Source organism: Sinohyriopsis cumingii, chromosome 6 (genome assembly GCF_028554795.1).
Source record: "Sinohyriopsis cumingii isolate HCF-2022 chromosome 6, ASM2855479v2, whole genome shotgun sequence".
NCBI lineage: Eukaryota > Metazoa > Mollusca > Bivalvia > Unionida > Unionidae > Sinohyriopsis > Sinohyriopsis cumingii.
Genome location: NC_142966.1, coordinates 20,515,583 through 20,542,029, shown reverse-complemented (window position 1 = coordinate 20,542,029; position 26,447 = coordinate 20,515,583). Strand labels below are relative to the sequence as shown.

The window sequence follows — 26,447 nt, the reverse complement described above, 5'->3', positions numbered from 1 at the left end:
TAGTTCTCATCATGTCAGACAACTCAGCAGAGGTGACGTATCTCCTCAAACAGGGCGGTAGCAGATCACATCTTCATTCCCACTACTAGATCCTGAGGCTTGGTCTCTTTGACTCTTTCACTTAGTTGGAATGGTCTATGACCCTTTGCCAACCCCCCAACCCCAGTCTTAGTTCCTAAGATTATACAAAAAATGAGGGATCAGAATTGTAAAATGACTCTGATTGCCCCACTCCACAGGGACAAATCCTGGATCAACGATTTTCTCAGTCTAGCAATAGATCTATACAACCCTCTGGGCCAGGCCAAATCTTGTCAGACTGCCTCAGACCTACATGTTCCGTCATTGTCTTCTCCTTCCCACTTAGCTCACAATTCGACCCTTCAATCATGGAAGGAATTGCATGAGACAGAAGGCCTTACACTTTAAAGGCTTATGAAGGGAAGTAGCACATTTTTCAAGACTGGTGAAAAGTCAAGGAAGCATCCCTTGGAGTACCTGTGTCTCACAAGTAGCTGACTTTTTTCTTTGCCCGATCAAGGAGGAAAGGTTGGCTCCAGTTACTATTAGGGGACATTTTTTCATCATGGCAGGAGGATCTTGATCATCAGCCAGTATTCAGTTGTGATCAGATGGCTTGGCATTCCTTGTCATACAACCCAATTTTGACACCAGAAATTGCCATCAGTGGACGATCTAAAAGTCTTTATACGACCTCTTTCCTGTATTGACAAAACCTAAAAGGCTGCCATCAGTGGATGATCTAAAAGTCTTCATACGACCTCTTTCCTGTATTGACATAACCTAAGAGGCTTTCAAACAGGACCAAGAATGTGTGCTCAGGCTTGATCTAACAGTTTATGAAGCTCATAGATGTCTCTTTCTCCAAGTTAAACCTGGGAAAGAAGCCATAAACTAATGAGGGCCATCACATTGTGGTTGAAGTGGGTAATATGCATGGCACACATGTCTCTAGAACAGAGTAGTCTCATGAAGATTGTTGCTCATGAGATAAGAGTCTTCTCTGTGAGTCTTGCCTTGCTGGTCATATCCCTTCAAAGATATCTAGGCCATCATTTGGCAGGCACAATCAGCCACTTGGGTTTTGTCAGTGAGACTTGGCTCCACAGCAACAATCTCTGGATCTTGTAGACCAATTCTCAGTTGTAAATGTGGCTACCAGACACATTTGACATTAATAGCACAACTTCCAGATGGGCACCCTGCACAGCTTTTGCTGGATTAATATGGAAAGTTTATGCGATAAGATCTCATTATTTCTTCTTTCCAGCAATAACCATGTTGTCTCCAGTTGTGCTGCTTGGAGAGTGGGTTAATCTTCATATAGGGAATCCAGTATTCTTATCTTAAAGGTTAACCAAGGTATAGTTGGGTTGCTGAAAATTCCCTCTGCCTATTATCTATTCTAATGTTACTGGGATCGGTAAATATATTTGAAGGAGAAAGCAAATTTTTCAGTAAATTATGTTTCTTCCAGAATACTTACCCAATCACATTACATTATTTCCCCACATCCTCCCAGCAATGCAAGTATCACATTGTGTGATGTTCTGCTCAGTATAAAACTACTGCCACCTGTAGGTACCAAGGGGAATTACATTTGTCTATATAATATGCATAATTTTTGTTTGGATGGTAGAAGGTTATTAGGCTCAAGAATAAATATAATTTACTGAAAAAATTTGCTGTCTTTTAAAGCTTGGATTTTAATTTAAAATTTGTAAAAGTAAGATTTTGAACGAAATGGGATCAGTGTATTTTTGTTGAAAAAGTGTATTTTGTTCTGAATCAAACATTATAATACAAAATTAGAATTTACACTTTTTAGAGTCAAAGCAAATTTTTTAAAAAAGTATAAAAGTGTGTCATCTATGAATTACCATTTGTATCTGTACTTTAATATCTTTTCACATTAATGCACTACATTATTATAGTATGCACATGTAATAAAACACTTCATGTTTTTTGTGAGGATTGAAATGTACAAAATGCAGCTTTTTATATATTTCAGACCAACACAAGTGATGTCCATTTTACATCAACATCATATGCAAGAAAGAATATTTTTTAGTGAGTTATTTTATTTGTTATTTGGAGACTCAATTTAAATGGATATTTTGAATCAAAATGTTTCACATTTAGCAGTATTTTATAAGTGTTCATTTTATAGTTTTTAAAATGAAAAAATAAAGCCTTAATTGCTGACCAGTCCTGGTTTTTTGTGATCTTTTGTTGTTGTTTATTTAAAAATAATTAATAATTTTGAAAAACAAGGAATTTTTATAAATTCTCATGCAGATATACTTTGTCTTTGCATTGATTGCACTCTCAGAATTGAATATTGCTTTTTGGAATTGTATTTGATAAATTTCCATCAAAGAACTTTCCATTTACAACAGCAGTCATTAACTTAGTTACAGTAATTAAATGTCTTGCATGTTATCAGTTTGCTCATCATAAAATAAAATTTGAGTGTACTTTCAAGTCGAGGAATTTTGTAAATACAGCTGCATGGTGCTATAAATTATCTGTCCATGCATATTTCTGTCAATCTCATGTGCACAGCTGCTTTCACAACTTTACTTTCATGATAATTATCTTATTGGGTTTTCAAGAGTTATGTCCCTTTTGATGAGATTTCATTGAAAGGGGAACTTTTCTGTCCTCAGTAAGTTATTTTCATAAAATAACTCAGATATTGATCAAATGATTATAAAGCATGAATAATTTATACTTTTTGTGATTGGTAATATAAAACTCGTGTAGGTTGATATGATTAGCTTTTGATGGAAAATTGCTATTAGAGCTAGTTCACACTTAATTGATAATTGATTGATTGCATAACAGTTAATTATAGTTAATCTAGATATTTTCTTTCTGGATGATTGGGATGTGCTCAGTAAGTATAGTGTTATGCACTGTTAACATGGAAGGCAATTTATTTTTACAATTATTTGACATTACATCGAATATTCCCATTTTTAAACTGTATTCTTCAAAGCTTATCAAATAAACATTATTTGTCTATATAAAATATATAGTTAATCCATATACAGTGAAAGCCAATGATAACATGCTTCGTCATTGCACAAATTCGGCTGTTTTCTCTGGTGGTATAGTTGTTAGAGCATCCACCTTGGACGTGGGAGGTTGCAGGTTCAAATCCTGGATGAGTCATACCAAAGACATTAAAAAATGGTACTCACAGCTACCTCACTAGGCACTCAGCATGAAGAGGCTAGTGTTCAGACATGTCAGCCTGGTGTCAGGATAATGTGACTGGGTGGGACATCATGCTACTTGTCTGCAGCGTGATGCCCCAGTGCTAGACATCACTATAAACTGCCACACTGTAGACATAGCAATATGACTAAAATTGCTAAAAGCTAAATATCCAAGTCACACATGCACACACACATCTTAAGTATAATCTAGAATTATGGACAAAAGTTAGCTATGTAATACATTGTTTACAAATGACCTTTGCAATCTACAATCATGGACAAAAGTTAAATACACACTATAGATACACATAACACTATACACAAAAATTTACATTCATGTATGTGTTTATTTCACTTGCAATATGCCTTAACATGTTTATTTGAATTTTAAAAATTGAAGTGTGATGCCATCTAAATGTACAACGAAGAAAAAGTGGAAAAAAGTGTACTTGATTATTTTAGTGTTGCATGACACTTTCTGTGATAAAAAATATTCTCTGCAATTTTTTTTTCTTTCCATTTTTACTTTCTCTGTTCTCTCAACTTCTTGATGTCCCAGTGCTAGGTGCCACTATAAACTTCCACACTGCAGACATCGTAGCAGTATGACTCTAAATCTTGATCCTTTAAATTTTATAGTTACAAATGCAGACAGCAAGATCAAATCACTCATATACACAAACCACTGTAATGGTAGAGTTACATGATTTGGCTTGTTTTGCTGTGGACCATTGAGTGCTGTGGACCATTGAGTGGATGAGATCCATGGAGGGATTTATATATGTAATTAAACTTACAATCCCCATTTTTCTGCTGTTGTAATGCAAAGTTATATATATATAATTTCAATTTGCATTGGGTATCATTTATTTATTTTTTCAGTCTCTTTTAGAGACTGAATCAACTGTTTTTATTGAAATCACTCTTTACTGATTAAAGCAACTGGTTTACTTCCTTATTGGGTTACGGCAATTATACGCAACTGTTAGAGTGCTAATCAGAAGTACAGATACCATTGACGTTCTGTATGGACTTTAAGTTCAAGTATTTTCAAGCCTAAATTCAGGTTTCATTTTAGAAACTCCCGATGTCTGATATTTGCACTTTTTTGTTGTTGGTTGAAAGTTAATTAAACCCTTTTGACATGTGCAGCAAATATGTTGTTGGACATATAGTGTTTCCTGAGTTAGTGTAATTGTATTAGGAAAGAAATTAAGTGTTTGTATGTGAATGGAATGTAGCAGAACAGTTCTAGAAATTGTATGTCTTTGTACATATTTTTGATGGAATTAATATTGTGGATGCATTAAGATTGGCTGGTGTGTTCACTTAAGTTGCCACTTCTTTTTTTTTGCACATATATGTATATACCAATGTTATAGTTTGTCACCTAATTCCATTCACTGTAAGCCTGTATAACAGGATTTTTATCCATATACCACCTAATGCTAGCAACTCCAGTCTAACACGGACAAGATGATAGTTTACCTGGAAATCGGATGAAACTGTTGACAAAGTGTAGAATTTTCATTGGGGCATCAATACATGTCATCTGATTGCATCACATTTTATATATTGTAAAAGCTAATAAAGTTATCTATAAATGGCATGTTTTCTTTTTATGTTTGATGCTATATTAATGGAATTATTACTTTAGATTCATCAAAAGTAACAGATTTCTTGCGTCTTTGGAAATAATGATCATGCCGCGGTTGTGTGACACCACTCTTCTTTGTTACGAAATTCGGTTATTAAAACTTAATGAATAATCATGAAATTTTCAATCCAACCAGAGATGTAAACAATTTGGTCAGTGGTTGTAGCATGTTTTTGGTTTTTCTACACAAAGAAATAATCCCTCAAACTTTATGCAGACTTTGGCAGTTTAAATAAATGCATCATAGATCATCAAAATTGGCATATTGCAACCTTTATTTTGCTACCAAATTTTTATATTGGAAATTTTTATAAACCAATAACAATGAGCATTGAGTTTGTAAAACATTTGAATCTCCCAGTGTTGACTTTGTCATATTTTAATTTTCTGACAGCTAATAGCGATGTCAACTTTTCCACAACTGCTATTCCAAAACAAAACTTCCAGAAGAACATGCTAAGATGATTGTTTTAAATAGTTTTTATCGTGTTAGTGGTTATTGTACAGTTTAGACAGTATACATTTGCGTAATGAACACGTAAAGTGTAGATTTTTATCCACTATAAATAGGCTCAAGTGGTCAATGCTGTAAATATCTGAACTGACAAACAGTCATCGGTTTTAAAATATGTTCAACCTTATATTCATTATGTTATTGCCTTTGTTTAAATTTTGTAATGGGACTTTGTCTGATGAAATAATGATAAAAAATTTGCATCACTATGAGACAAATGCAAAGTTTCGGCATGACAATATTTTTTAAATACTTTGACAAGCATGTGATAACATTTGACAGGATTAATAATGTTTTCTAAATACAAAACAAAAAGATAAAAAGTCTGAAAGTGATAAATTATTTTGCAGGTATATGATATTGAAATGTTAGTTCTAAGTGAAAGATGGTTGCATTCCCTGGTCCATTCTACAAGGAGCTAAATATAATATCATAGGATTTAGAAGATTAACCCAACTTGAATCCTATTCATGAAATTGGGTCTTGCAACATTGTTTCAATGACAGTTATGAATAAACATTGCATTTTTGTTGCTTTTGAAGTTGTTTGACATACATATGAACTATTGCTAATGTGATATATTTGTATTAAGTTAAATGTCATAATAGTTGTTTAATGTTTATATGCTTTTCATTTATAAATGAAAATATTGAAGTCAAACAACATATTTAATGAGAGCAATGAATTCAGCAGGAAAAATACATTCAGAATATGAAACTTCATATTAATATCTCATCAAAAAAGAAAGTTATAACATTTTTGTATGGAAAGAACATTTAACTTTGGTTCTATGACTGCTGCATTTATACATTTATATAAGACACAAATTGTAGAAATGTGTAAATATTTTGGAACTTAAAAGTTGCATAACTTTTTTTTCTAGTAGAGATATTTTAAAAAATTAAACTGTTTTGGAATGCTGCTAAACAGATCTATATGAAGAAATCAAGTGTTTGCAGTTATTTCAATGTCAGACAAATGGCGGGGTTGCTACTAATGCTAGCATTGTTTAATGCTGATATGTTGGTGTCTTTGACATTAGCATTGGATGACACACTCTAACAGCTAAGAGTGGTAGCTCACCATGAGCAGTTGTTTCTCCTTTGAATACATTCCCCAATCACATTACATTAGGAATATTAGCCTCTCACAAATTCAGCCCTTTTAAAAGATGAAAATAGTCTTTTCCATTCTATGTCAAATAGACAAAGGTCAGTAACTGTTGCCCATTACCTCCCCTTGGCACAACCAGGTGTCACCAGTTTTTAGCTTTGCTGCTGTACTGGACACACTGTACAGTTTATCCTCTGACAGTTTATCCATGCAGTTTTTATGCTCTAATTGGCCCATCCACTGTTTGTTTGAATCTGTTGTGATGATTTATTAATCTGCTGTATGCATTATTTTTTTGCTATTTCTTTCAATTTTATTGATTTTGTCATCTTTCCTGACTTTGTCTTTTTAAGACCCCTGTCCCACCATGCTGTTGTTAACCTCTTAACAGATCATTATGAATTAGCATGACTTTGAGTCTTTTTTTGTTTACTCTGTTCATAATGGAGCTTATATTAATGAATTATACAGTGCTGCATTGATAATTCATGCTTGGTTTCTTATTTGATGCTGTTTTGATATAATTTTGTGAGACTTTTAATTAAGCAATTTGCACAAGTTCATAGCATGGCCATAGTTTTCTGATACAATACTTTTCACTTATCCATTAGTTATGAACGAAATTTTGCAAATTGGTAATTTTCAAATGTAATATGAATTTCCACTTTAGTTTCTTTTGTGTCATTTCAATGGAAAGTCATCCAACTGTTTAAAGTGCAAAAACAGTAATGGGTAGTAACCATGACTCCTGCATTGTCTGTACAAAATGTACATCATCATTGCCATGTATCATATGTAACACGTGGTCGAAAACGCCTGGGCTGTAGTGATCCGTCAGGCAGCTAAGGGGAAGGAATGACTGTCAGTATCAGGAAGGAAAGCTTTAACATCTTCAGCCTTCATCCCAAACCCATCTCCATTGCAAGTCTTGTATGGGGACACTGGGATTTTTCCTTCTTCGAAAGCTTGTCAGTCCACCAACAGGCACAGTTACATCAGCAGCAGGGGAGGAAGATGATGCAGAAAGGTTACAGCCATCTTTCAAACAGATGTGTCATCTGGTACAGGAGACAATGACACAACTCCTGACAGCGGTACAAATTGTACCCATTCTTCCTTTGCTTGCTCCTGCACCTATTTCTGACTCATTCAGGGTGGGTATTCCCCCAATTTTAGGCAGCCCAGTGGGTGTAATTCTTCCTCTCACTATGTCCGAGCATGGCCTTTGGGCCAGTAAGTCAGTGCGCATAGATTTCATGCTGGATCTGTTTGATCCAGTTCTTAATACTGCTGCACCATTACCAGCTATCCAGCCATCATCGGCTGTCCTGATATTGCCAGCCATCCAGCTGGCACTGGCAGTCTAGCCATCCCTTTATGGGAATCTTTTTGTAGAAGTAGTCCATGTAGATAGATTTTATGAGGATCTTAGTGACAGATCTGTTTGTCTAGCCACACCGTCAACACCTTTCCACTATTATATCAGAGAAATGTGTCCATCTAGCCAGGTCTTTTGAGAAGCTGGTACTGGTGACAGCCAAACTTTCTTACATACCTCCAGTATCTGGACCGACCATACACACCAGCCAGCAGTGCCAGCATTGTCAGACTTCCAGTTGTTCACAGCCTACCCTCAATGAATAGCTAGTGATATCTCCAAATACAACTGGCCAGAGTCATTGATGCCACCTGACATGACTTATACAGACCTAAAAGCTAACCTGGAAGGAGACCCAACACAGTGAGTGTAATGAGATGCTGGTAAATCATTCTTATTCAGATCTGACAATGGAGCGGACTGAATTCAGCTTTCAAGCCACCATTGAGGAAATCTATCAGGTGTTGGTTACATGGGAATGCCCTCCATCTCCTTTTGCTGCCCAGGTCTAATTCAAGGTATTAATTGATTTTGCGGAGGAGGTATAGACACCATCCTTCTGGCTCCTTTCCCAGTCTGCAAAGATTAATGAGATTAATGACCAGCTTCAGGTCGGATTAGTGACCCAGGCAATTCTAAGGCATTCTTCTCAGAAAGCCACATTCTAGCAACATTCCCATCTCGCTGTTATCATACTCATTCCATCACCTTCATACATATCTTCCAGCTCTAGACAAGAATTTGGCAGCCATCCATATTGGCTACATTGTATTACAAAGTGGGTAAGAATGTGTTCCATGCCATGTCCAAGCTGGAACATCATAGCAACATCCTCCATGTTAGATTTTGGCAATCTTCCAGCTTGCTGAACAATCCAACTATAACCATACCTGCTTTGTGACCACTATGATCACTCAGGTCCTTAACTATAGCTAATAGCTTGTCAGCTTTGGCTAACTTAGATCTAATCAGACTGGATGCATGTCTGTGGTCCGTGTTGCTTGAACCACATCATACTCTTGCTTTATGGTTGACCCATTTTTACTTTTTGGAAGATGAAAATCGATGAAGTTTGGAGGCAGGTAGCTCAGGAATCCTACAATTCCTTGCTCCACCCACACAGACATTTGGACCCACTTAGCCCCCACCAGAGTGAAGGAATGCTAAGTGGCCCCAGGAAAGGATATTTCCTCAGATGTGCACCAGTATTGGTTCCAGCCCCATGCTAGGAGACATGCAGTAAGCCAGCCTGTAGGCAGCTAATTCCTGTGTTTTCATGCTTACAGGATTTTATGTTCTCTCAATACGGGCGGTGATCTATTTCTCCATATCATTTTGGATGGGCATCAGGTTTTGTTGATCCAACCTTCTCCACTCTCATTCTCTCCTATATTCATTCATGCACTGTCAGATCGGGAGAAGGATGCCAACAATAGGAGATAATGGTCGCTCATCAAAAATCAGGTGGTAGAGATTTTGCAAAGACCATGATCCCTGTGGTTTTATTCAAGGCTGTTTCTAATTCTGAAAGCAAACGGCAAGTTGAGGCCCATTATTAGCTTGAGTTGCCTCAACCAATTCATTGAACCTCCAAAACTCAAGATGGAGACAGCAACATCAGTTTGTGTCTCTGTCTGAAAGGGCGAGTGTGCCATTGAGTTTACCCAGGAGACCAGGCTGAAATATAATATACAGTACTTAGTGTAAAGTGTGCTTAGAATCACTTAAATCCTTATTTATTCCCAAACATATTAGATGCAGATTTGCTTTATTGTTTCAACCAAATTGCATTCTTCCATATAACATTTCAGCTGTTTCATTTATATTGAATCAAGCGCTCATGAGTTACTCATTTTCAATGATATAAGCAATTCTACAAATTGAGATAATATTTGTGTAAAAGTACGCACGTTTAATTTATACAAGGCACATAACCAGCACAATTTACTTGTTCACGAAGAGTTTTTTTATATAAAAGTTTGTCTAAATAAATGCATTTAGAACTTGCCTTGTGCATCTTGAGATGTCTTGGAGTTGTGAGTCGGCTTATACGCGGGTCATGCACTTTTTAGTGTTTATACCTGTTCAGTTGGGGGGTCAGCTTATACGCGAATGGGCTTATACGTGAGTATATACAATAGTAAGTTCTATCCTACTCCAAGGCAGGGACAATCTCCTCTCTCTTTTAGATCATCTGAGCTTTCCATTGAACTGGAAAAAGTCAGATCTTCATCCATCCCAGAGTATGGTCCACCTGGGTATGGAGTTCTCAACCAACTGGAATTTGGCGTGGCTTCCCTGTGTTCATGCAGTTAGAATCATCACATTTGTCAAGTCCATTTCCAATAGGACTTGAATTTCAGCTAGAGAATTCCTGCAACTTGATTTATTCAATGTAGCTGAGGTCTTGATCCTGCATAGTTATCTTTTTTCTCTGCCCCTCACAAATGAATTGCTAGCACAATGGCACCGCATTTTTAAATCCCCTCAATCAGTCATGATCAAACCCAAGATTTAATCATTCCAGCATCATTGGTGCAACCCAGGTTGGCTGACCATGTGAATCCCACTGTAGTAGCCCCAAGCAGAAATAACAGTATTTACCAAGGCCAATTCATGCAGTTGGGGTTCCCACCTGTTAGTAGACATCTCTACCATCAGCAGCACATGGGAGCCATGGGAGTGGCCTTTGCAGAACAATGTTCTAGAAATGAAGGCTGTCATCAATGCCTTTCACATGTGGGATGATTGACTCTCCTCAAACAGAGGGGCACCAGATCACCCAACTTGTGTGTCGTGATTTGGCAGTTCCTGTGTTGGTGCAACAATCTCTTTTATCAAGTACAAGTCAGACTCCATGCCTTGGCTGACACTCTATCCAGGAGAGGTCAAGTGCTTCACATGGAATTGTTGCTCCATCAATCGGTCTTCACTCAGATCTGCACACTTTGGGGGCATCCAGAGATTGATCTTTTTGCAATGAGGTGAAATCGCAAGTTACCCACCTTTGACTCTCCAATCCCAGTCCCAGAAGCTGGGCCATGGATGCACTTTCAGTCAGTTGGGAGGGATTGTGGGAAATTGCCTACTCTCCGATGGTTCTGATACCAAAAATAATCCAGAAATTACGGGGTTAGAATTGCAAGATGATTATGATAGCTGCTCATGAATGGGACAAGAGTTGGGTCAGTGACACCCTAGACTTTGAAGGTTTATGAGGGAAAGTGGCATGTTTTCATGGACTGATGCCGTATCCATCTGAGTGCCTTAATCCCTCAACTGGCTAACTTTTTTTCTTTGTCTCTTTGAGGAGAAACATTTGGCCCCAATCACTATCAAAGGCTTCCACTTCATGATATCAGACACATTCCGGCATCATAGCAGACCTTATAAGGCATAATAAAGACCTTTCAGATCTTTTAGCCAGGTTTAATCTCAGTCGACCAAATTCCCTCTTTTCCCCCAAAATCAAACCTATCATGGCTTTTGACATTGCTCAGTTTGAGTAAATTGAGCCTCTAGCCTACACTTCCAAAGTTACTACCATTACAAGACATGTTTCCTGATATCTTTGTCTTCTGCATGCAGGGTAAGCAAACTACATGCCCTTTATGTGGACCTGATCTGTCAGTTAATATCAGATGTTCAGTGGTCCTTTTAACATGACCAGGTTTTGTAGCCAAAGACAGGTTACCATCAGATGGTAACTAAAAAGTTGTCATTAGCTCCTTTTCTTCTATAGACAGATGAAGATCAGCAGCCATGCAAGCACTACGTGAAGTGCACAGAGACAAGTCATGGCACGTGCAAACACCTCCGCCCTTTGGTGAAAGCCAGGAAACCCCTCAAGCACTTGCTTCTTGGCTAAAGTGGGTTATACACTTGGCATTCTCAGAGGTCTCACAAGATCAAATTCACCTTATGAAGATTACTGCTTGTGAGTTTAGAGCCATATCTGTGAGCCTCGCATTCAAGCTTAACATGTCGATCCAAGATATAATAGAAGCCATTGACTGGCAGGCAGAGTCAACCTTCTTGAGTTTTTATCACAGAGATTTAATGTCCCAGAGGCATACCTTGAATCTGACAAGTCCATTGATAGCACCACAGATGGCCACTAGACTAAAATTAATCAATCAACACAGCAAGTTAGCTTCGCTGGTTTAGCTAGAGAAATTTTTTAGGTAAGAAGGTTTCGGTCTTCATCTTCTTAATTGTAGATATGGGTCACAAGTCAAAGTGACCCTAGACTGTGTTGCTTATGCAGTTAGGAGAATAGGTTATTGTTCACATGGGGAATCCAGCTATCCTAAGTAGAGGTCAGATGCTCAGCATCCCTAATTCTGTTGCCTATACTCCTAACATAATGTCGATGGTGAATGTGTTTGAAGTAAAAAGCAAAATTTAAGTTAAGTAATGTTTCTGTGAGAATACTTTAGCAATCAGATTACTTAAGAAACCTCCCAACACTCCACCTTGTGAGCATCCTTGTTAGCATCTCGCTTAGCTAAAAAATAGTGACAGCTTACAGTGCCAAGAAAAGGTAATTGATAAAAGTATTTAAAATAGTTGTTGTTGTTCTAGGGTTTAATGCCATTTTTCAGCACAAGATAGGCTATACATGGTGGCCAGTATAACTGGTGGAGGAAGAACCCTGGAAAACCCAGGGAAGAACCACGGACCCACGAGAAGCTACTGGCAGGCTTTCCCACGTACCCATGCTAGCCGAGCCTTGGACTCGAACCCACACAGACAGAGGTGAGAAGGCAGTGATCCGGAACGGTGAGCGCTTTAGACCACTTGGCCACTCGGGGCCCCAGTTTTTAAAATAGACAGGAATAGATGATTTTCATCTTTTAATAGTGCTGGATTCGTGAGGTAGCAGGCTCATATTCCTAACATAATGTGATTATGGTACATATTCTCAGAAAAACAGAATTTTGCTTGAAAATTTGCTTTCTCTTACAGAAGAGCTTGTCAACTGAGATCTAGTAAATCAAGAACCAATATAAACTTAGTTTATTCTTGACATAGCTTTAAATTCTTCCTTGAATGTTTTCCTCGTGATAACAATATTTAACTTTTTCGGCAATTTAATGAATCTTTTTCTTTTATCAGGTATACTTGAGGATTTAATCCAGAAGGGTCAGTTAGCAGGCAGTCTGTCAGGTGGAAAGCATGAGAATGCCACTTACATCCCTGACATTTACTCCAAAGCACAGAATGAATATGTGGATTGTTTCTACAGACAGAATGGATATCTTGGTAATTTTTGTTTTTCAGATAATAAAACAGTGCTTGTATTTATGGTGAAAAATCATACCATACCCTGTTAATGTTGAAAAATTATTTAGTATGATTTATAATTTGTTGTTGCTTACATTGTCTTAATGCTATGATTTCAAAGTGATTTTCCCCCCACTGAATCTTAAAACCAAGACACTGAAATGGCTGTTTAGAAGTTAACAATGTTAGCATTATCACATTATCAGTCTTTAATGTGTTTTTGCACCACATGTAATTTTTCATGGGCTGTCTAAAATCTTGTGTTCTCTCACTGAATGAGATCCTGTTGATGCCGTATTGCTGGGAAATCTTCAAGTCATTGTTGATGTTTTGATACCAGTCGATGTATGAGCATGGTTTATAATATGCACACGTTATTTTATTGTCTGCTAAGTTAAGTAATATCTCCTTGTTGTGGTTCCTGATGGTTGCTTAACAGCAGAGAAATTTCAGACACTCCTAGCCTGTCAAATTTATTTCATTACAGGTTTGATTGCTAGCCCAAGTTGAAGCTAGAAATACCACTAACATGTATTTTGGTACATTGAGACCATGTTGGGTACTTATTTGCCTTGTAAACTGTTCCTGAGCAGTAACTTCTGACTTAAAGTCTGTGGCGAATGCGAGGAACAACATTGTTAATTTGGTTTCAGACTGCATAAAACACAACAAACACGATTCTATGGTCAGTATAGGAATTAATGCTGACATCCACAAGGTTAATGTGGTTAACACAACCTGGTCAGCAGTGATGTTAGCATCATGCTAAGTTGCATTGTTGTTGCTACCTTTATGGGTTAGCATGACTGTATGTTTGAGCCCCATAACAAGCATTCTATCATATTTTGAACCTTGCATCAAGGAAGTTTTACAAATGTGCATTTGTAATATGGGTTATCTAGGGGACCCACAATGGCTGATTCCAATGTTGTTCCTCTATAGATGATGATTTCGTTTGGCTAATATTGGCAGTTATTTTTAAAGTGATTTTACGTGGCTTTTACTTGCTGATCATAGTGATGAAGGCAATTTATTTTATAGTGGTTTTGTTAGGCTAATGCTTGCCGATCATAGTGATATGGCAATTTATTTTTAAAGTGATTTTGGTTGGCTAATACTTGCTGATCATAGTGATCAAGGCAATTTATTTTTAAAGTGATTTTGGTTGGCTAATACTTGCTGAACATAGTGATCAAGGCAATTTATTTTTAAAGTGATTTTTGTTGGCTAATACTTGCTGATCATAGTGATCATGGCAATTTAGTGATCATAGTGATCAAGGTAATTTATTTTTAAAACAACGGTTGAACAAGTAGAATGTGGCATTATTGGACTTAAAATCCTGGTACAGCATCATGGAAAGTAAATCTGGCATAGTGTAGAGTGATAATTCAAGAAAGTTAAACTTTGGCAAACCTTATGTTAGTGAAAAATCTTATTTTGGAGCAGAAGTATCTAAAAGACAATAATGTGAGCTGTGGAAAATTGTACATAATAACAGAAAGGAACATGGCCTAGTGGTTAGAGCATCCGTCTCGGATGTGGGAGGTCATGTGTTCGATCCCGGCTGAGTCATCCAAAAGACATACAAAAATGGTACTAACAGCTGCCTTGCTTGGCGCTTAGCATTAAGAGGTTAGTGTTAGGACTGGTCGGCCTGGTATCAGGATAATGTGACTGGATGGGGGACATCATGCTACATATCTGCGGCATGATGCCCCAGTGCTAGACATCACTATAAACTGTCACTGCAGACATCATAGCGATATGACTGAAAAATTGTTAAAGCTAAGTTAAATATCCAAATCACACACACACACACAAACAGCAAGGAACAGTTTTTGAACTCATCATCAGCTGGCTAAGCAAGCTATGTATGTGCCCCTTCCAACAACAGACTGAAATTGGGTTCTCAGTGCAGAACAATACTTATACACAGATAAGGAACATATTAAGCTCAGAAGCAATCAATAGATTAATGCTTGAACAACTAGAGGCAACATCTTTTAATATTTTAGTTTTAATAGGGATCTTACAATGGAGCAAGAAGAAAGAGAGACGGATATTGAAGTGTCATTTAAATATTGAACTATGGCTTTTTCCTCATCCCCATCATTTCTGTTTTACTCCCCCCCCCATATTTTTGTGACAAGAGGGAAAATATCCCCTTTTGATAATAATCCTTGGAGCATAACTGCAGATATGTGACTGAGAGGAATCACTCGCAAAAACAACAATTGAGCTCCATGAAGTTCTAGTTGATGCTTCACAAAACCAAGATTTAAATTTGGGTTTGTACTTTGTATTTGCTACACCATAGGCCTGGACTGTCCTCTTCTTCAACAAGCTTGGCTGTTATCAGGACAACCTCCTCTTCCTCCACCATTTATACTGGCCGCCATGTATAGCCATTTTTCATCTTGTGCTGAAACATGGTGTTAAACCCTTCAGTCATCTACATGTTGTGAAATAACTATAGGAGGTGACCTGCCTCTTGTGAATTTCAAGAACACAATTCCTAAACACCTGATTCACAAATATTTCTTAATTATTAAACAATAAGAGTTAAAAAGTCACATCATAGCCGTATGATAAGAAATTTGACAGGAGCCAATTTACAAAACTGTCCCATGCCATCTTACACTTATACCTATTTATATTATGATAATAAAGTTACATGGGGAGACAAACTAATTTTGGTTTGGATAAATACTCCATGAAAACTTTGGAAGTCTCTGAAAACTAATTGAAAAATCTTTGAACAACAAATCCATGGGACAATATGACCCATAATTGTGATTTTGGTCATAACACCAAATATTTTTTGTAGGTTTATGGAGATATATGTATATTTCATTTTGTGATAAATAGAAATTGACATGTATGCTCATTGCATATAAAATTTAACTTGCACATCAATAAGTTTCAGTGTGTTTTTTTTAAGGCTTGTAAGACTTTGAAAGTATTTAAGTCTGTTTATAAATGCCATCTTAAGCAAGATTTGGCCTGTACTGTATTTTTGACAATTGTGCAGGAACGTCTGTTTATATTTCAGAATATGACTCCCTAGTCCGATTGGGGATCTCTGACCCCAAAGGTTTCATCAAAAAGCGATACAAGTCAGAGTTGTTGCAGTACTTAAGCACATGCTGTGCTGGACAAGCAATACAAGACCAGATGGATGCCAATATTGAGGAGGCACTCTCCAGTGAGGCCTGGGTTGATGTGATGGTAAGGAAATAGGACCACAATATCTGCCCTGAATCTTTTTATATTTTTGGTCCACGTATATTTGTGCAGATTTGATTGAAATTGGAGCAAGCTGTGAATTCATTATTTTTGGATATAAATTTTCATGGTTTGGGGAAAAGTTACATTTTCATTTGTGTTATGACTATATGGTCTTAAAGTAAGCAACAGAAAAGAGCAAAAACCAGCAAGTTTAGTAAAATTCAGCAAATAATTTATTTCCCTAGAATAAAAAGCTAATATTTAAAAGGAACTTAAAATATTGTGAATTAAATGCTAGATAGTCCTAAAAGTTTATTGCAAGTCCAAAAGTAGAGTTTCAAAGGAATTCCAGTGATGTTCCAAATGAATTCCAATCTTGAATGTACTGATGTGCCAATAGACTTAAATATGCTGATGTGCTAACAGTCTTGATGTATCACAATGATATAATCCAGAATGTCTTTGAATGTATTCACAATAATCACAAAATATTGATTTAGTCCAGAATAATTAGTGAGTTCTTTGTAATTTCAGTGACTAATTTGAATAAATTAATCCTTTCAAATTATAATTGGACACAAATAAAAGACTGATTTCACTAGACAGATGTAAAAATAACAATAAATAATTCTGTTGATGACTACCTTTATATAAAAAAGACATAAGACAAAATAAGAAGACCAGGATCATACATGCCAACCATTATGCTTTTGTCTTGGAGTCCCGAGTGGCCGAGTGGTCTTAAGCGCTACGGATCACTGCCATCTCACCTCTGTCTGTGTGGGTTCGAGTCTCAGAATCGGCCTATGTGCGTATGTGAGAAAGCTTGCCAGTAGCTTCTCATGGGTCAGTGGTTATTTTCGGGGTTTTCACAGGTTCTTCCTCCACCATTAATACTGGCCTCCATGTATAGAGTATCTTGTACTGAAAAATGGTGTTAAACCCCACAACAACAACATCAATGCTTTTGGCGTAATCATTACGCTGTTTTTCACCAGATTACATTTTCCATGAGACTGCATTTGGATTATGTTTTCTTTTGGTATATTAAATAATAAAATGAAAATAAAGAGATTCAAAATTGTTTTTGTCATTTTATTATCATCTCTTTAATTCTACTCATATAAATTAGAGATTAAAAAGGTGACTGCTGCATAAGAATGTTGTAAGAGTACTTTCCTTATTTGCTATTTATACAACTATATATGACCCATTTCCAAGAAAACAAATGAGTTTCTTCAAAGTGAATTCTGCCTAACAGATTCATTTTGTTGATGAGATAGTTGGGTAGTGAACCATTCTACATTTTTAAAGAAAATGAGGCCAGATGTTAAGTGAAATGCTTTTTGGTGTGATTTGTGGAAGTTATATGACAGAAAATGTTAGTGAAGAAGGATCTTTTCAAACTTAAGAGCCTGTCAGATCAGAAAAAGTGACAAATCAACACTGCTGTACAAACTTTACAAAGAAGAATAATGGATTAATGTAATACAGCACTCTGAGCAACTGACCATGATTATTGCAGAATTCCAGTACATGGTTATTCAGTGAAAGTTACACATTTAGACTAGTTAAAGTGAGTGTTGAATATAAATAATTGTTTAGTATATTTGTCTTGTTTTTTCTGGTTCTGATCCGTATTGATTTTGCCCTTTGCAACAAGAATTTTGACCAGCTACAGAACCAGGTTTGTAGTAAAAATATATATTTTTCATACATGTTGTATTTCTGGCATGAAATATTTAGATTACACTTTTTATGCCCAAAGTACACTTTTTTTTGCAACTTATAATAGCAATAATTATGCTTATACATCTTGGGGGGGGGGGGGGCATGTATACACGATGAGGAAAGTTCATTTCCAGAACATTCTGTGTTGTAAACAAGGTCAGGTCTTTAAAGTTTAGTAAAGAGCATGACAAGTATCAGGAAGACCATGAAAAACCAGTCTTAAATTCAGACCAAGTAAAGATGTTTACAAATATTGTCTTAAGGTTTAGTCTACACTCTTAGACAAAAATTAGCAATGTAATATGTTGTTTACAAAATGACCCAGTTTACAATTGTGGACAAAAAATAAACACACAAGATAGACGTGCATAAGGTTTGTACTTCAAATTTTAATTTAGGAAAGGATCTGTTTATTTCCACACAAGTATCGTTATTCAGTGGGGTTTCAAGTGCATTGTGTTTTGTAGTAACCATTAATTCCCAGAGCATTGGTACCCTACAAAAAAAACCAAGTGAATTCACAGTATTTATGTTTGTGTTTCTTTTTATTCTTTTTATTGAGGATCCTAGTATGAAATTGTTTTTGTTGAACCCATATTAGTGTAAAGTGAGACATAGCAGTCCTCTGGTGACATCATCAGTCTTGTATGGTTTTGGTTAGAGCTTTTACATTTGTATCTATTTCCTAAACCCCTTGAGAGCTGATTCTCATCATACTTGGCATGAATCATTTTGAAGCTGTAACAATTCATTCTAGAACAAGCTTGCATGCCCCAGTCATAGGAAATAAGTGTTATGGTGTTAAAGTTTTTCATTGGCTTATATTAGGAAATATAGTTTGGATTTTCTTCATACTTGGGAATTTTTTAAAAGTCATTTTAAAGCTAAGATATTTTCATTCTTTGAGAAATAGTATTGCTCCTTTGATCTTGATGTCAAGTTTATATGCATGGAAACTCTGCAGTAAGGTTTTGGTTTAAATTTTCTTACATTTGCTTGATTTCTGGACGGATTTACTTCATGAATCATTATGATGTAAGAAAATTTTATTCTGTACATACCTTTTAATCTTTGCATCAAGGTCACAGTCATAATTTTTTTTAGTCTGTGACATACATTTTAATTTTTGCATTAAGGTCACAGTCATAGAAAATTTTAGTCTGTGACATACCTTTTAATCTTTGCATCAAGGTGACAGGCATAGAAAATTTAGTCTGTGACATAACTTTTAATCTTTGCATCAAGGTCACAGTCATAGAAAATTTTAGTCTGATGTACCTTTTAATCTTTGCATCAAGGTCACAGGCATAGAAAATTTTAGTCTGTGACATACCTTTTAATTTTTGCATTAAGATCACAGTCATAGAAATTTTAGTCTGTGACATACCTTTTAATCTTTGCATCAAGGTCACAGTCATAGAAAATTTTAGTCTGTGACATACCTTTTAATCTTTGCATTAAGGTCAGTCATAGAAAATTTTATTCTGTCACATACCTTTTAATCTTTGCATCAAGTTCAGTCATAGAAAATTTTAGTCTGTGACATACCTTTTAATCTTTACATCAAGGTTACAGGCCTAGAAAATTTTAGTCTGTGACATACTTCTTAATCTTTGCATCAAGGTCACATTCTTAGAAAATTTTAATCTGTGACATACCTTTTAATCTTTGCATCAAGGTCACAGTCATAGAAAATTTTAGTCTGATGTACCTTTTAATCTTTGCATCAAGGTTACAGGCATAGAAAACTTTAGTCTGTGACATACCTTTTAATTTTTGCATTAAGATCACAGTCCTAGAAAATTTTAGTCTGTCACATACCTTTTAATCTTTGCATCAAGGTCACAGTCCTAGAAAATTTTAGTCTGTGACATACCTTTTAATCTTTGCATCAATGTCACCATCATAGAAAATGTGCGTTCAAGTTTTGCTTAAAGTTTTGTTTATATTTTCTAAATTCATTGGTGGATTTTCTTCATACTTGCAATGAATCATTCTAGTGCTAAAATAGTTTATTCTGTGATTTGCTCACACCTTAGGGATTGAACTCAGAGCAAATGCCTTACAACAGATCTGTTGTATGACCAGAGGTGCACATTTTCTCCCACATGCAAGAGAGAAATCTACCTGTTTTGCTAACCTTACTTTTCCTATGTCGGTCTGGTTATTTTGGTCCTGTCATCTTAGTCATGGTGCCCATGTTAGGAACTACTTTTAAAATGAAACCTTTGATGTCTTCTGCTGTACCTAATGGAGTTGTTATAAAATTCAACAACAACATAGATATGTAAAGAAAAGGAATCCACTCATAAAGCAACTTAAGGTCTCTCCAGTTTTGATAAAATGATACAAAACATTTATACACACACACACATTACACACACACACACACACACACTTGATTAGAGTTCCAGACATGGGCAATACACATCACTGGCCACACACTGGCGACACAAAACCAAACTCCCTCAAGTGCTACTGCAAAAGGGGACAAAAAACAGAAATGTGTTATGTCAAACTGGTGTCTTCTAATTTTGTGAAACACACACCCACCAACTGAATCAAATATAATTGCAAATGAAAACTCCTGCACTTACCAACCAGAGTGGTTCATTCATCAGGACACATGCTGTTCCACAAGATTTCCATTTAGTATCATTGTACTATGATAGCAACACTTGCCATATTTCCAGGACAGAAAATAAATTTTTCAAGAAAGTTATGAATTATAAATTTCCTCAGTCACTACACTTTGTTAGAACTGTACCCGATAGTTCTGTTGTACTGCACAGTATAGTACCATTGCCTGCCATAGAACGTTTTCCAAATTAGAACTGATGAAATTTAAAATTTCACTGTATAAAAGATATTAATTATTTATTGTCAATTTTATATGACATCCATTAATTATGATAGTACAGAAATAATATCTGATGTTTTTATGTTTCTATTTTCTCATTTATAGAACTCATGTACTTAGGGTAGTCAGGTCACTCCAATGCCCTCATTAACATATGTCTTATTGCACATTTACAAAATAGAAGCATGTGGATGGATATGCTCATTGTGCAATACTTGCACCATGTAACGTTTTTTCTGTTATTTTTTGTTTCTTTTCAAAGAGCGGCATATATAGCTTGATTCTGCTTGGATAGTTATTCAGATTTTCATAAAAGAGTGCAAAATCTGATGGCCTTTATATACAGTGAGATGCAATAATTGTACCTGTTGAATACTGTGTTTTGAATTTGCTAACTAAATTGCAATAGTGCCGGGTTATTTTAATTTATTAGGAAACATTGGGTGAGAAAAATAATCTATGTTGATGTTTGTACCAAGACATGGAAATCCCAGTAGTGGGGTTATATTTTTCGTTTCAGTAAGATGCTTGACTGGGATTTCCTTGTCCAAGTCCAAACCGCAGTATAGATTCTATTAATCTCAAAACATTTTTTCTTGGTTATTTTGTATCTAAATTTGCAATAATAAAATTTGTTTTTCATTTCTTTAGCCCCATCTGCCATCTGTCTTCAGTCCAAGCGATGCTGGCCAACTCTTGGGAAATTATCTTAAAAATCATCCAGGATTGATCCTTTGCTGTGATACCATTGTTACAACTGAGAAATTTATACAGAGTAGTTATGAGCTGTTTAAACCTCTAATGCAGGCCAAAGCAGAAAATGTAAGATAAAAAGTTTTAAGGAATTTTAAAAAAATCTTTTTGAAGATGAAAGTAGTTGTACCATATGCTACATGTACTCATTTATAAAAGCATATACTTATGTGCAGCCTCCCTGCAACTTAACTATTCTTCTCTTCCTATGTTCTTGACAGCAGTTTGAAGTGGGTTTTGCAACACTTAACTCATGGGAAGGATGTTACGGTTGATGACTTGGTGCATAACAAGTATACCATTTGTACATTCAGGATAACATTTGTACCTCTGGCTCATGACCACATAGTTCTTTTGCACCCAATATAATATACTCTTCATCCTTGAATTACATTACTTTGTACAGAAATAGGTATTTGTGACTCGTGTTTCATATTTCACTGGCTATAGTTACATTTTGTTTTTATTTCTCATGTGCTGTTCATACTTGAGTCTTCAGACTGATAATTGTATGCAGCTCTGTTAATATTACACCCATAAAATCAAAGAAGTTTACTGTGATCTGCCTTTTAGCTCTTAATTGCTTAGGTTAAGATTTTGTACATTGCTGTGAAGTATAGGTTTTTGGATGCTATGTGCATAGCATCATCATATCTAGGCTTGTGAACTCCCTGAGGATGCATCTTGATAAACACTACATTTTTAATGCAAAGATTAGTCACTACAGCCCATATTTTAGTGCTATGTATATTTAATTTATATTGTGTATCTGTATCATGATTTTGATTAAGGATTGTTAATGGAGTTAGTGCCTACCTGACTTTAGTCATGGGTTTAAGGATTGTTAATGGAGTAAGTGCCTATCTGACTTTAGTCATGGGTTTAAGGGTTGTTAATGGAGTTAGTGCCCACCTGACTTTAGTCATGTGTTTAAGGGTTGTTAATGGAGTAAGTGCCTATCGGACTTTAGTCATGGGTTTAAAGGTTGTTAATGGAGTTAGTGCCTACCTGACTTTAGTCATGGGTTTAAGTACTAAGTAAGGTGTTCCTTAGAAGTTGATTTCAAGAGTTAATGGAGTAAACATAATGGCTATCACTCCAAGGTTATTCCAAGCCTGTCACTTCCTGCCAGTAAACTTAGCTTTTAAGTGGTGAACAGTTATAATAATTTCTCAGCAGATTTTATAAACAGTTGATTCTGAAAACAACAACAAAAGAAAAGTAATAAATATTCCCTTGGTTTTGCTGCTTAATTATTGCACAAAATAATATTCTTTTTTTTTATTTGTTGTGCTTGTTCACAACTACTATACTTCATAGGTTAAGATTAGTATGGGGCCCCGAGTGGCCAAGTGGCCTAAAGCGCTCACCGTTACAGATCACTGCCATCTCACCTCTGTCCGCATCGGTTCAAGTCTCGGATTCGGCTAATGTGGTTATGTGAGAAAGCTTGCCAGTAGCTTCTCGTGGGTTGGTGGTTCTTTCCGGGATTTTTCCCAGGTTCTTCCTCCACCATTAATACTGGCCGCCATGTATGGCCTATCTTGTGCTGAAAAGTGGCGTTAAACCCTACAACAACAATAAGATCAGCATAGTCTGAATTTATTTTCTGCATGATAACTATTGTCTATAATTGCCACTGATGACTACCAAAGCTTCATAATGGCAAGCTGTGTGATTGTTGATGACATTCAGGTTTGCCAAAATTACTGAGTGAGGTCTTGAAAGACAATACTTTCAGTAGTGATCTTTTCTGGACCTGGTCATAGGAAAGCCTCACAGATAATGATTCTTGCAAGTAAACCATAGTAGTTACACTGCTCACAGAAAACCCATAACCACATTATATCACAGAACTTGAAATGTAGATTCATATAGGATGTGTTTTAGATACATAACTTATAGACTTGTTTGATTCAAAAATGTATTTCCAATTTTGCAAACAGAATTATATCAGAGAGATAAATTCTTCCACAAAACCTCTCATGATATATAAGCAATTTAAGTGTTGTACTGGAAAAAAGGGTTGGATGGGGTTGGATCAGAAGACAGTTATGTTTTAATTATACTGTATATTGGTGATTGGATGTAATCCAAACTAATTAAACTGCTCTGTGTTGACCAGTCCAGTTAAAATGTTATGGATGGTGGACTGTCAGAAATGGTGCTTTTTGCTATTCCTACTAAACCCTTTGATGGATTCACATCATGCTTGGCATGAATAATTATGAAATTAAGACAATTCATTCATTGTCATGTTCACTTCCCTCTTTTACTTTGATTATATTTGCTTATACTTCCTAAACCCATTGATGGATTTTCTTCTTAATTTGGGTGAATTATTGGATGCTATGACAGTTCATTCTGTGATATGCCACTTTGAGCTTGGGTTATGGTTGCCATCACAGAAGATTTGCATTAATGCTTAGGTTAGTTTATCATTTACTGTTGTTTCCATATCCCCTTAATAAATTTTCTTCATACTTTATTATTGTAAAGCAGAGGCAATTTATTCTTTGAAAAGTGCACTCATCCCTAATGTGTTGCAGTGAATGTCAGAGTCAGAATAATTTGTGCTTAGGTTTTGGTTGAAGTTTTTTTTATTTGCTTATAGTTACTAAATGCCTTGATAAGTGTTGTTCATACATTGGTTGAATCATTAAGAAGCTGAAATAATTCATTATGTGTCGTGCTTGCTGTCTTCTTTTTACCTTGAGGCAAACATCACACATTTGACAGCAATGCATGGGCTTGACATGCAGGACCTGGCCCTCTAGTTTCTGGAATAGCCCAAAAGCAAAACTGTATAGAATAGGCTTGAATAAAATGCTGTAACATAAGCATGATGCTAATATCAACTTCATGAGGTTGTTACTGGTATCAGAAACCTAAATTAGTTAACAGATAGTTGATATTGAAGCAAAGCAAAATCATTGGCTTGAGTTCAGATCAAGTTTGGCTCAGATAAATTGACAGTGCTCAATGGAAAAAACAAAGTTTAAAAATGTTTTAAAAATTCCACAGTATTTCATTTAATATGCAATCAGTTTCTTCTCTGACGTAAATACTGACAAGCTTCACTGTTGATAAGCTTTGCACAGATTTGACAGAACGGCACATAAAGCCACATACTAATTCCTTAATAAACATGCATTTTGACATGTCACATGGATAGTGTAAGCGTTGACTTTTTGGAAACACTAGCCCTCCAGATATAAGCCTTGCCTTATAAAGCTGTTAACCTTTCTTTTAAAAATCTTTGGTCTGCCATTATGTGAGCTTCAATATTTATAGGATTCAAAGTTGCACCCCATCTTTTTGAGCCCTGATGAAGACAAAAAGGCTGCAGTGAAGTCATCAGGGGAAACAGATAAACAAGATAAACAGGAACTTTATGGCAAGGATGAACGTAAGGAACAGAGAAGGAAAAAAGCCACAAGTAAGTGTATAAATACAGTCATCTCCACTTCTTGCAATTATTATGTTTAGGCTCTTACAAAATGCAACAAGAAAAGAGTGAAGACAACAAGCTTTGTAAAATTTAACAAATAATTTATTTCCTTAGAAAAACAAGGTAAAAATGAGAAAAGACCTAACAGCTCTATGAATCAAATCCAAAAATAATCCAAGAATTAAAAAATATAAGTCCTAGTAATAAAAAGTCTTAATGAAGCTAAGTTCGAATCCCAATGATATCCAAAATGGAAGGCGATGACATATGCTGTGGTCAGTGTTGTACTGATATGTCAACAGTTCTTTGTTGAATCACAGAAAATAATATTCCAGTGTTTGAATTCTGTGTAAATTTCTATATGTCTGTGTCAAATATTAATTTAGAGCACAAGTATTTCCAGGGAAAAATATGATCTCTTAGAATCCAAATAATTTGAAGAAAAGTTAAAAATTCAACTCAAACTGGTCACAACAAAACACCCCAAAGTGTCAATGGTTTAAAGCCTGACTAAGTTCTTTATAGAAAACAGTTATACACTAGTTTAAAATGCAATACAGATTCCTGGATGAGGGTTACATGATCGTGTTTCTAGAACAACACAGAAGCTTTTTACATGCCTAACATCACATACTCCCAGTATGGCCTTGACTAAAACCAATGATTTTTACTCTGGGAAAGAATAACACTTTTTTTTTAAAGTTGTTTACAAGAACCCTATACTGGTTCTGAATCAAGGTCAGCCACTAGATCAACATTAGATACAATGTTTCTATAAAGTTTAATATGTCAAAAATATATATATATAAAAACAGTCAAAACTGAATTCTTTTCCAGTAAATAAAGTTACATTTTAATAGCATGTAATGGAGCGAAAACAAATTAATACTAACAAACAATTAAATAAAATATAAATTAAATCAAATATGCATAACACTTCCCCCATAAAGAAAAAGAATGATTTATATAATAAAGCTTTCTTTTTACCATAAATTAATTATATATGAGGTTTGAAGAAGAAAAAAACATAAGAAGAAATCTTATGAATTATACAAAGTATCCATAAAATAATACATTTCTATCAACGGGAAAGTGCATATGCTATTAAATTATCTTTTCTCTTTATGTGCCTGATGTCAGTATTATATTCCTGTAACAACAAACTCCACCTTAGTAGTTTTTGATTTTTATTTTTCATCTTGCTGATGATAGTAAGAGGGTTGTTATC

General features: G+C 35.7%; 1 protein-coding gene across 1 annotated transcript in view; it reads left to right on the top strand.

The window, feature by feature from the left end:
* LOC149796468 (E3 UFM1-protein ligase 1-like) overlaps window positions 1-26,447 on the top strand; it is a 99,819-nt gene that overhangs the window by 26,828 nt on the left and 46,544 nt on the right. The window contains exons 6-10 of the mRNA XM_089961172.1: window positions 2,033-2,091; window positions 13,026-13,172; window positions 16,249-16,424; window positions 21,667-21,837; window positions 25,063-25,207. Coding sequence (XP_089817298.1) covers window positions 2,033-2,091; window positions 13,026-13,172; window positions 16,249-16,424; window positions 21,667-21,837; window positions 25,063-25,207 — 698 coding nt within the window. The remainder of the gene's footprint in view (window positions 1-2,032; window positions 2,092-13,025; window positions 13,173-16,248; window positions 16,425-21,666; window positions 21,838-25,062; window positions 25,208-26,447) is intronic.